This window comes from Anguilla rostrata, chromosome 1, assembly GCF_018555375.3.
Source record: "Anguilla rostrata isolate EN2019 chromosome 1, ASM1855537v3, whole genome shotgun sequence".
NCBI lineage: Eukaryota > Metazoa > Chordata > Actinopteri > Anguilliformes > Anguillidae > Anguilla > Anguilla rostrata.
This window is the reverse complement of record NC_057933.1, coordinates 48206446-48218907: the sequence shown is the minus strand read 5'-3', so window position 1 is coordinate 48218907 and position 12462 is coordinate 48206446. Positions and strand designations below refer to the sequence as shown.

The following is a 12462-nucleotide window of genomic DNA, read 5'->3' as shown; positions in this document are numbered from 1 at the left end:
CTTGACTGAAGGAATTCCACGCTATTGAATGTGGAAATTTCAGAAACGTAATTTGCGCCCCGCTATATTACAATACATCTTCATGCCGCGATGCACTGCACACAAGGCCGACTCCTCGTTTTTAATGGAGTGAAAAGCAATGCGTGCTCTGTACGCCCCGCACACTGAACTACATGACAGCAGAATGCGCAGGCGGAATGCCCTTTCATGTCCCGTGGCTTCGAGGAGCAAGCGATGAGGAGGTTAAAGGCAGCAGGAAGGACATATTGTCCTCAAAATTCGTGTCTTGTCTTTAATCTCCACAGACAAATTTAAGAAAGGATTATTTTCTCTTTTTGGGGGTGGGAGGTGGGGGGGGGGGGTACACACAACACTTTTCATCGATGCGGGCAGCCAGCTAACACAATGTGACGCAGTGCGAAAGCAACACTTGCTTAGATTCATTAGCCAGTCTTATTTATGGCCAAACTGCGAAGCACAAGACCCGAATAGGCCCTCAGGGCACTTTCATATACACCCACAGCAACTGAGCGCGCCTCTTTATGTTCACAATATGGACACTGTGGTTAATGTAAAAACTAACTGGAGCGGTATCCTCCTCCTGAGAGGCTATTTTTACAAGCGCAGTCGGTAGTACAGTAAGTGCAGGCCGAGCCCAAAGTAACCTTGCAGTAAGTAGGTGTCAGCAGTAGATATGCGGCGTCTGCTTCCCATTAAATACAAGGGACATACAAGCTCATTAACGGTCTCGGGACCATGTTCCCATTCACAGTCACACGTGCATAATACCAGTAACACATATTAGAAAATGTTTTCAGTTAGTATGTTTCAAGACAAGCTTTAACTGCTATACTACTGAAGTAAGGACTACTAATGATAGGCTGGGAGTAAAAGGTTCTCCATATAATGCTACAAGCTTTATTTAGCATGCAAGCTAGAAAAGGAGCATAGAAGAAACACCTCAAAGTGAGGGCAGGAGGGTTCTCTCCCCAACAGAGAGACATACTGACAGCGGCCAGATACTAGGGCTGCACGATGAGGGCAAAACGTGTGATTAACATGTTGGATATTGCGAAGGTGATATAAATGCGATGAGAAATATTATGCCATTTTGATGTATATGGAGACCCTGAAAATGAAAAGCCTATGTCAGCTGGGTAATGAAATCAGATGATGCTATTTTAAAGGATCAACCATAGGTATCGTTGCAATCTTCGTTTGGTCACAAAAGTAAAAAAGACCATCAGTGTATTCTCTCCTAAAACAAAATACAACAAAGATCCATTGTAGCAGCAAAGAAAACTGCTTGCTTCAGTTCTAATTTTACCGATCTCTGATGCTCATCATACATTTTGTGGATGGCAACTTTGGAGAAACATGTTCAGGGGATCTGGTACTGTTTAGCCAACTTCTCTAATCAGCTCCAAAGGCCTATTTGGCAGCAGTATAAATATGCACCATATCCTTAACCAAGTAGGCCTAGTATATACTGTATACTTTGTCGAAGGCCTGGGGGGATGGTTCTGTTGTCTCTATGGTAACCAGATGCCGAACTCCTTTACATTTGCGAAAACATGATTGCGCCGGGTGAACTAACTGAGATGACATTTCAAAAGCACTTTTGTTAAAATGAATGACGTGAACAGAAAAAAAGAAGGTGGTCTTTCTGCCCCTTGACCTACCAAACAGTGGAAAAGCCAGGAGAATATGTTCTAGTTACACAGATGCATGAAATGTTCAATTAAGACACACATTTAAAATATACAAGGATGTCAGACAACTGGGTCAATAAAACAACTGAATTAACCACATCCCTTACTACACTGTACATGCAATGTACTAAATTTTTTTTCCTAAATCCACTCCATGTTTATCAACACCATTCAAAACCAAAATAAGGACCAAAAGAATTTATCAATGAGAATGAATTTTGGTGTCCCCTCAAGCTTTCCAATCACACTGCATGACAAGTAGTACACAAGTATGACAGTGTCCACGACATTTAGAAAATGTGTAGTTGGACACTTTTTTCCAGTCGAAAATAGATTTTAGTTTTAGTTCGAGTTTGACATTGCTTGTGCCGTAATTCTAATATTGCAGCCTTTTGCAATGTGTTTATAGTGAAAATTCGGATCGCAATGACAATTGAAAAAAAAAAAACCAATACATCACGGAGCCCTACCAGATACCCAAACACCAGTATAATGATGTCACCGACATGTTGGGAACCATGAAAAACAATGCAACAACTTTCCATTGCCCATGAGCTAGTTTGGTGGCCACTAAATCATTTTTATCTAGCTGATAAGTTTTATTTTACAGAGCCTTCAGAAATGTCTCACTGCTCATTAATTATTTCTTGTCTTGCTGTCTTGCAAAGTCAATTTAAAATATATTTAAATGGGTTTTGCTACTCCGATATAAGTAACTCTCCATAACGTCAACATTTAATAAGATATTTAGATGTCTACAGAATTGGGCCTACATCAAAAATAAAAATGACTTAAGAATTCACCCCCCCCTGTATTAACAAAATAAATTGGGACAGGTGAATTTAATTTGATAAATAACACTAAATAAGTTAACAAGTTAATGTCCACCCATGTTGATTTCAAATTGCACGATTGCAGAACAAATATCACAAATTCATGAGGTCTAGCAACCGAAACGGCAGATCCAATCAGTCATGCTGTCATGAAGACAAAGGTGAAGTAGGCAAAAAGATGGAAGTTCAAGAGACCAGTTACAACACTGATAGAGTTGCAGAGCTCATAATCTGACATGGGAAAAACAGTCCAGAGATCAACAATCTCTTTAGGACTTCACAAAATTGGACTCTTTGAGGAGAACAAGTTTCAGTCTGAAAGAGATCTGCATTCAGGGTGAAGATTTATGCTCTGAAAGGACAATGACCTAAATCACATGGTAAAAAAACTACAAAGGAATGGCCTACAAACAAGAACGTCAGTATTCTGGAATGGCCCAGCCAAGTTCCAGACATAATGTGCTTAAGAAAAGCTGCGGTACAGTATGACCTGAAAATCCCCTGAATATCTACACTGAGGGAATGGGCAAAAACCCCAAAATCGAAATGAACTCACACTCCCATGCTCAGCTTAAAATATATATATACATATATACATATATATTTTTTGCATGCTTACATAACATAGCTGTTATTAAAATATTTTGATGTATCGAAATGTTAAAGAGTAACAGCAGAAAATGTGAAAACAGGGGGTTTAATATGGGTGAATACTTTCTGAAGGCACAGTATCACCAGAAATCAGAACAAAATTATTTTTCATAAGATTGTCTTGGTTGGTTGGTCATGTTTTGCCTACACTATACCCGGAGAGGCTGAATAAATGACTTTGCCCTGTTTGTTTTTTACATACTAGTTTTATTCAGTTGCTTCTTAGGGTTCTTACAGTTCATATTGGCTTATCCAAAGATTTCAATGTCAGTTCATTGTATACATCCTGATGACATTTTTATATTGTATATTACTGCACCTGCACGGTGTCCATTTTTTACACATCTCCCACCCGGAGTTGGGTAACACTTACAATAAGGTCACATGAATTGGCATTAAGTTACACAGCTGTTAACATGAATTAATGATGTACAAATACATTTAATTAAACATGAAATCTAGTTAGTAGTTAAAAAATACATTAACTATTGTATTAGTTACATGATTATTTATACACTATCAAAACATAAGATAAACTTATAAGTAGTTAACCATTAGCAACATGAACTTTTTTTAAATCCCAAAATGAACTGACATTAAAAAGTATTAAAATGTAATTGTTAACATGAAATAATGATGTCCCAAATGCATTAACAAAGCTTTACAGATTAACTTTTCAGTAGTTAGTAGTTAGCAACTACGTTAGTCAATGCCAGTCCATGTGACCTTATTGTAAAGAGTTATCCAGAGTTGGTATCATAGTCAAACTCAGGGAAAATAAATTCTACATGCAGAACAGTCAAGCGTTGGAGCTAGCAACATGCTAATTCAATTGCACATAAACTATAAGTGTTGCCTTGACACATAAGTCATAGTCATAAGCAGGATAAAGGCAGCAGTGCAAACAGTCAATGAAGACCATTTCTGAAATATACAAATTGTCCTCTGAATGAACAATGACAGGAAGGGGGTGGGGGGTTTTAAAATACAAATGAGAAAGACTTTCTTCAAGGACAAGTGCCTGGGTGATGAGGCTTTCTGCGATTGTTTTCAGACAGGGCACAAGCCATTTTGTGAATACTCAAATCCTGCTGCAGAGGAAACGCGGTTTGTCCTTGTTCCTTTTCGCCTACCACATTTTCAGCAGCTGGGGTCTTTGCAAGGCATGAAAAACTTGTGCCGCCAGACATTGATTGGTGCTATTTTCTATTCGGCCCTGTGACTACAATGCTGCGGGGAGAAAATCAATAGTAAATACGACGTGAAATGGAATCTAGAGCTGCGCTTGAGGCAAGAATTCAGTCGGCGGCACAGCCTGGGTCCAGCAAAGCCTGCTAGAAGGGAGGGAGGGAGGGAGGGAGGGAGGGAGAGGAGGAAACCGGAAGCTTCCAGAAGTCAGCCTCAGGAGGCCAGACTAAGGCTGTCACTGTTGCTTTGAACAGGATGTGACTTTTCTTCCCCAAACAGGTGACTCATCTAAAAGCAGTAGTTGGGTTGTGGTGCAGTGATTCTCCATCTTTGTCTGTCAGCCCCAAATTATGACCAATAAATGGCTGTAGTATCAACCAGGTAGGGAGCAGGACTGGGTATCATTCAATGTTTCCTCGACTAGCACAAGTACTTCAGATACTATTTTGATACCGGTACCCAAATGGGATACCCCATGGTTATTGCCTTTTCCATAAGTTTTTATTGTGATAATGTTTTTAAATTTTATTTCCAATTGATCATTTGTCAAGCCCTGCCAATCCTAAGTTACTGTTGCTCAGTCAGTCAGGTTTTTGCCTCTGACAGAAATTTTCCATCAGAAATGATGCAAAAGCCATCAAGCTCATCACAGTCTGTATTCTAGTGCACTCAAACTAAAGCTTACAATAAGCATTTGTTTATCAGGAGAGGTTTGGGCACTTCATGGTCACATTATTCATATCATTGTAATTTTATTTATGTGCAGTTGGCTGCCTAACTATAGCTAGTGCCAGGTTCGTCCTGCATGCTGATGGAATTGTTCATTAGGCGCACCTTTGACGAGTGCAAACAAAGGTAGGCAGCAAGACGGATGAATGAAACAAGATAGGTATCATTGATTTCTATCTACCTTGCAAGTATCAGGCAAACTAGCTAGCTAAATTAATCAATGTTGCCATTCACAAACGATATTAGCTAGCAAGCTCACAACATTAAAAAATAAGAAAAGTGCAAGAAAAAGAGCAAACCTCTGATCATCTGGTTGCCAGCGTTGTTCTTGTGTCAACAGTAGAAATGGCATAGCACAGCACTCCGGTGCAGTGTCTGTACAGTCCAGCTGGCCTACTGCAGAGGCAGTGCAGTGTCTGTACAGCACAGCTGGCTCACTGCAGAGGCAGTGCAGTATCTGTACACCTCAGCTGGTTCACTGCAGAGGCAGTGCAGTGTCTGTACAGCTCAGCTGGCCCACTGTAGCGGTGGTACAGTGTCTGTGCAGCTCAGCTGGCCCACTGTAGAGGAGGTGCAGTGTCAGTACAGCTCAGCTGCCCTACTGTAGAGGCAATGCAGTGTCTGTACAGCTCAGCTGACATACTGTAGAGGAGGTGCAGTGTCAGTACAGCTCAGCTGCCCTACTGTAGAGGCAATGCAGTGTCTGTACAGCACAGCTGGCCTACTGCAGAGGCAGTGCAGTGGCTATACAGCTCAGCTGGCCTACTGCAGAGGCAGTGCAGTGGCTATACAGCTCAGCTGGCCTACTGCAGAGGCAGTGCAGTGGCTATACAGCTCAGCTGGCCTACTGTAGAGGTGGTGCAGTGTCTGTACAACTCAGCTGGCCCACTATAGAGGTGGTGCAGTGGCTGTACAGTCCAGCTGGCCTACTGCAGAGGCAGTGTAGTGGCTGTACAGTCCAGCTGGCCTACTGCAGAGGTTGTGCAGTGGCTGTACAGTCCAGCTGACTCACTGCAGAGGAGGTGCAGTCTTCGTACACCTCAGCTGGCCTACTGCAGAGGGGGTGCAGTGGCTGTACAGCTCAGCTGGCCCACTGTAGAGGCAGTGCAGTGGCTGTACAGCACAGCTGGCTCACTGCAGAGGCAGTGCAGTATCTGTACACCTCAGCTGGCTCACTGCAGAGGCAGTGCAGTGTCTGTACAGCTCAGCTGGCCCACTGTAGAGGAGGTGTAGTGTCAGTACAGCTCAGCTGCCCTACTGTAGAGGCAATGCAGTGTCTGTACAGCACAGCTGGCCTACTGTAGAGGCAGTGCAGTGTCTGTACAGCACAGCTGGCCTACTGTAGAGGGGAAGTAAGTGGCGACGGGCTGCATGCAGAGAAAGTGATGTGCTCGGGTGGGATCTCCTGAACGTACAGTTTTCTAAAAGACCGAAGTAAGGAGTAAAAAGTGGCCAGGCACGGCTCCTGCATTCTCCTGAGTGAAGTCAGTGTCACGCCGATGGCAGAACAAGAAAAATAATCGCAGGTAACAGACACTGCAGACTAGCTTATTTTTTACCATTTCATCTTTATGGCTGATGTTTTAGCTTTGCAGAAATCTATAGTAAGACTGCAAAGGGCCACTGGTGCTACTTTGAATAGCCGGTTGGGTACTGTGTTCTGTGTCAGGAAACTCAAAGGCAAAGTTAAGCTTTGTGTATTTATTCTGTAGATCCTTATATTCCTAAATCCTTGCCCCTTCCCACACTGACTAACTGAGGTACAGTACATGCAACTGCTTGTGATATCTTAGTAAAGACATGTCAGTTTTCAAAAAATCCCAAAAAGTTTTTTTTATCAGATTTTAATCGATTTGCATAAGCCGTTGTCCGTCTCAAATAAAAAGTGATGTCTCACTTCTTCAGAACAACTAGTCCACACCATTAAACTCCCTTATGCCTGTGATTAATAATATATGAAGGCATTCTTGGCATCTTCTTGCTTTGAGATGACCCTCTGTTCCTAAACTTATCTCCTACAATGGTGCTGGGAGTCAAGCTATTTGTCAGTAGACTGACACCGGTTCCACCGGTTCTCCTTTCTTTAAACTATCTATATTTTAGTTATTTAAAGGATGACCCTCTTAAGCTACTCACAGTTCTGAACACTGATGCAATATAAGATGAATACAGGTTTTTTACCATTTTATTTTACAGGTGCTGGTTGCCCAGAAGTGGCATATCTTCAACTGATTTTGAGTAACGTGAAATACTACTTTTTTGGCACCCCCCCACCGGCCCCAAATCTATCTTGTCGTTTTCAGATTCAAATTGTAAGATTTAGCCCTCTGATTAATATTTCAAGGGGTTCTGGTAACAATTCTGAAGAAGAACGAGCAATGGATCGTGGGTTGTCATCACCATGCCAGTCTAATACTGACAGATGTCCTTGTTTCCTCTTCCATGGACTACTCTAGCACAATAAAGCCATCACTGGGAAAGGAGTGGGAGACAACATCCTAAAAAATAATTTCTGAGGATCTGGAGATATGCAGGATTACAACCAATTCAGCACAGGAAACTTGCAGTTTCGCCTTGGCTTCCCCGTGTGACATCACTTAGATGTTTAATGTTATTAAAAATAGACAACACCAGTGCCTACACGCAAAGTTGCGATGACACAGAGTAAGGCTGGATGTACAAAGGTTCTGTGATGCGTGAGGTATAGCAAATGGCCTGTGTGTGAAATCGGAAGGCCTTAAGTTCAAGCCTGGTCTCCGGTAAACAAAAATCTTCAGACTTCAGTGCATCTTAAACAGAGAACACAGAGACAAGGACACAGTGTGCCATCTCCAGTTTCCTGTTTTTTTTTTATCCGAGAGAAAAGCTGCATTTGGAATGAACTGGAATTACCTCCAGGGTTATTAGGAAGAATCAAAGGCAGTTACGACTTTGGATGGGAAGCCATTTGTACTCTTCTGTCATTTTTAAATATTCATCAGCGTCCGCCCCCATTTGTTACAGGCACCTGACTGGCTGTCGGGGAACACCAGCGGGGAGCGGGGAGCGAGGGGGAGGGGGAGGTCCGCTTCGCCAAGGTGTGGAGGAGCGCGAGGTGCCGAGCGGCGTTGGCGGCGCGGTGACACCCGTCCCCAGCTGTGCGCGCGGCGCTGGCCTCGCCGGCGAACAGCGGGGGAGCTGTTGGCGCCAGACAACAAGCCGTTCGCGGCGGCCGAAACGCCCGCGGCGTCGAGGGAGCGCGAGAGGCGAGCCAGGACAAGCGGGCGCCGACGCGACGCGACGCCTTCGCTCGCCGCTGTGCTGCACCCGCCCACGCTGCGGAACCCGTGTTCCCCGCGCCCTCCCGCTATTCTACGAGAGGCGACGCAGAACCTGGACCTCCGCTCCTCTCTCCCCGTGCCTGGACACGGCGCCATTCACACGGAACGCGATGTTCTGCGCGGGCAGGGGCACCTGCGCACTTAGCGACATAATGAAAGCACTGTCACTGCCGGCATTTAAAACACGGCCGTTAACTGTTCTCCGTAACAGGCCTGATGAAAATCATTTGAGAGAGAAAATCATCCCCATTAGGCCAGATGGAAATTCAAGGTCTGTACAGCCGACAGATTTCTGGGGTCCCCCACTTCTCCTTAAGCCATCATTGCAATTTGTTTTTATAATTTACAGCAGATGCCCACTATTTCAACAGCAGAAAAACTTATGCCTGCACAAGTACGATAATATAAATCGCAGATGTGTAACTTTGTGTTTTTATCCGAAGAAAGAAAAAAGCTAAATTAAGAAAAAAGCAGGCTCTCACTTTATTTTCACTTCAGCGCTGCTTGTAAACAATATTTGGTAGCTGGCATAAAGCCGTTCTCCATACTTTTTTTTTTTCCCAAGTTCCAATTTGCTTAGCGATTAACAGCTCATGCGGCAAAGGAGCTATTAGCCCATTAAAGTCCACTGGACAGATTTTGACTAGGCTCCTCTCTAATCAGGCGTTAAAGCAGCGATTTGGCCTTCAGGTGTTTGTTTCGTAACTGTGAAAACTGCCAAAGGAAACAGAAAAAAAACAGAACTTTGTTTAGTGGAGTAGGAGCATGCGAGCCGCCGATTAAAGGTGGAATAAATAATTGAAATGTTTCATGCAGTGCTAACGAGCATAATTAAATATTCAGCGTACTGAACTCTTGCCAACGCAGGAGAGGATTTGAGGGCTTATTTCCATATTTTGTGTTGGATGTGCTGAATGCACTCCCCCCCCCCCCCCACCCCCAGCATAGTTAAAAATTAATACCACTGTGAAAACAAAGACCTGTCCTTCCACCCCAACATTCAGCAGTGCAGATAAACTGAAGTGCATGTATTATCTAGGCAGCGGAGTTTGCAACTACAGTTAAAGATTTGTTTTAAGGTATAATGGCACAGTGTGTAAGAGCCGGCCTGTGAGATAATCAGAAGAGGCAGTCCTTGTATTGATGCCAGCGCCGCTCAATTTTCTGCTGACAGGGGGGGTTTAGCATTCACTTCAATAAATCCCAGGGAAGCTGCGCTGAGCTGATATTTATTGAGCGCGCGGAAGGGCCCGGAACACCGAGCCCGAAGCGGGCCGGCACAAACCCCCCCGCAATAAAAGGACCTGATTGGCCGGATGGGAATTAAAGAGCGTTTCCCGCAGACTGCCGTGAGGAAGTTACGGTTTCGTAACGAGCCCGAGAAGCCAGCGCGGCGTAGCGCGGAGAGCCGGGTAAAAGAAGGCCAGCGAGCGAAAGCGCTAACGAGTCGCGCCCGGAAGAGCCGCGCCCGGCGGCGAGCGGCCGCGCCCGAGAACGCGGTCTGCATTCGCGGCGCGGGTTTGGACCCCGGTAATCTCTTTCACCTCACATTCAGGTTGGGTCGGGGAGGAGGGGGGGGTGTTGGGGCCTTATGTTTGTTCCTTTTTTTCCGCAGGAAAAAGGCAGTGCTTTCGCACGGTGCCCGGGCAAATCTTGTCAGAGTTCAATTACAAACGCGACATCGAAGGACCTGGAGCGTCACTCAGCCTTCACCGGGTTCGCCTCCCGACGCACCGCTGCACATACATCTGTATCTCCCTGCCGCTGATATTGTCAAATCCACTGAAGACTAAAAAAGACGGGGCACAAAAAAAAAAATTTGACAGAGGCTGGGCATTACAGTCCAAGGATAAGACTAGACCATAGAGATGACAGAAAAAAAACAGAGTCTATCTTTCACTGAAGGTAATAAGATTTGCAGAGCCCAGTCAGATACGGTGCTGGTGCTCCAGCTCAAAAAGATGAGACAACTTTCATTTCCAGCACACACATTTCTACTGAGCGTGCTCAAAGAGGAGGACGGCCATTTCTCTGAGAAATACCACGATGTGCGCTAGGTATCCTCATTCTCCTTTTGTTACGTTCGCGTTCCAGCCAGACGTGACATATTGGCAAAGTCTCCATTTGACCTTGAAAATGGCCGTTGTGTCAAAGCGTGCTTCACTGCTCCATTGGGCCCAGCTGTGGTTTAGGAAACTGGCCGGCGTGCTCGCCCGCGCTGAGACTCAGAGCCCCGCTCCCATTTGCAAGGTCAGGGGCTCCTCGCTGTTCCGGGATCAGTCCAGCTGCGGCGCGCTCGCCCGTGTTGAGACTCAGAGCTCAAGGTCAGGGGTTCCTCGCTGTTCCGGGATCAGTCCAGCCGCGGCGCGCTCGTCAGAGCGCCCGCAAATGAAAGCTGAAGAGCGGCGCATCTGCTCGACGGTCACCAGACTCCCCCCAGCACACGTTAGAGGACAGTGCGCGTTCAGCGCCCCGTGGGGCGTCTGCTCTCTCTTACAGCCGTAAGGTTCCTCCACAGAGCACAGGGGAACCATTCCCCAACATTATGACACGCACCAATAATCATTCACACGCACATGTGCACCCATACACCGCGCACGCGCACATGCACACACACACAAACACGCGCACTCACACAATGCGAATCACGTGCACACAGACAGCCAGTCCCATTGCAAGGAGAAAACCGCGCAAGTGCACAGGACTTACTCATGCTTCACTGATACACCTATTATCAATGGACAAACTGCAGAAAATCACGACGTACTGCACCGTGCCAACATTCACCAATGCTTTGTTCAAGGACTAGCCGCTGAATGCACCCAAATGGGTCACAAAGCATACTTAACGAGAGCACAGAGCAGTCACCCACGTACCTTTTTGGCTTTGGTTAGGTACGTCCGCGCAGACTCTTTGAAGGTCTCGGGCTCCTCCGGCTTCTCTGTCTGAAGATAGCAGGCCCATCCCAACAGATACCAAACCTACAGGACGAGACAAAGAGGAAGCAGCCCTTCAGGTTGTGCGCCGTACAATTAAGTGAGGCGTGCTAGGCAGAGAAGACATTAATAACTGTCACAAGCAATGTCAGCGTGCGGGAGTGAAATTTATACCCGAGCGCACAGACAACACTGAAAAAACCAAACTTGGCGGAGACATAAAACAGCTGTCCGGGGGGAAATATCAATTCTTTGCATGGAGTTGTTTTTCTCCCCCCGCTTCTGCAGCCTCTCCACCAATCACGGCGTCCGCTCAGTCGCAAGGGGTGCATGTCTTCCCCATAGGAACCCCGCCCCCTGGGGGTAAGGCAAACTTGTCATGTTGCGAGAGGCCTCTGCTTACACAGCACAAGGAATAATTGGGGGAAATAAATATCCCCGGCGAAACAGGAAGAGGGAGAGGCAGAGGAGTCCTTGAGTTCGATCCGAAATAAGGCTGAGGGACATACTGGAGGACAGAGAGCTGGGGGGCAGGACAGTGGGCTGAAGCTTCACCCTCAGGAATCACATGAGTGATTCAAAGGTGACATCACGCATAGACGCAAATCGCCATGCCTGGCAAAACCACACCACTGCCGCCAGTAGCACAGTAGCTTTGACTTTCTATGTTCATTCTCAGGAGAATACCTGGAGAGAGAGAGAGAGGGTGAGAGAGGGAGGGAGAGAAGGTGAGAGAGGGAAGGAGGGAGATAGATAGGGAGAGGAAGAGAGAGAGAACGTGAGAGGGTGAGTGAGGGAGAAAGTGAGAGAGAGTGAGTGAGAGAGAGAGAGTCAGAGAGAGAGGGAAGGAGGGAAGGAGAGAAAGTGAGAGGGTGACAGAGAGAGAGAGGTAGAGGGAGAGAGAAAGTAAGAGGGTGAGTGAGACAGAGAGAGAGAGAGAGAGAGAGGGAGGGGGTGAGTGAGAGTGAGAGAGAGTGAGAGGGTGAGTGAGAGAGTGAGTGTGTCAGAGATACCATCTATGGGGCGACCGAAAAGAAATCCGAAACAACTTAGTGAATGTAAAGTTAAGAATGAATGTGGCTCACGGCAGATA

General features: G+C 45.8%; 1 protein-coding gene across 1 annotated transcript in view; it reads right to left on the bottom strand.

Moving 5' to 3' along the window:
* The window catches only part of si:dkey-12j5.1 (uncharacterized), a 159844-nt gene that overhangs the window by 22251 nt on the left and 125131 nt on the right, over positions 1 to 12462 (bottom strand). Inside the window, exon 10 of the mRNA XM_064339485.1 lies at positions 11310 to 11414. Coding sequence (XP_064195555.1) covers positions 11310 to 11414 — 105 coding nt within the window. The remainder of the gene's footprint in view (positions 1 to 11309; positions 11415 to 12462) is intronic.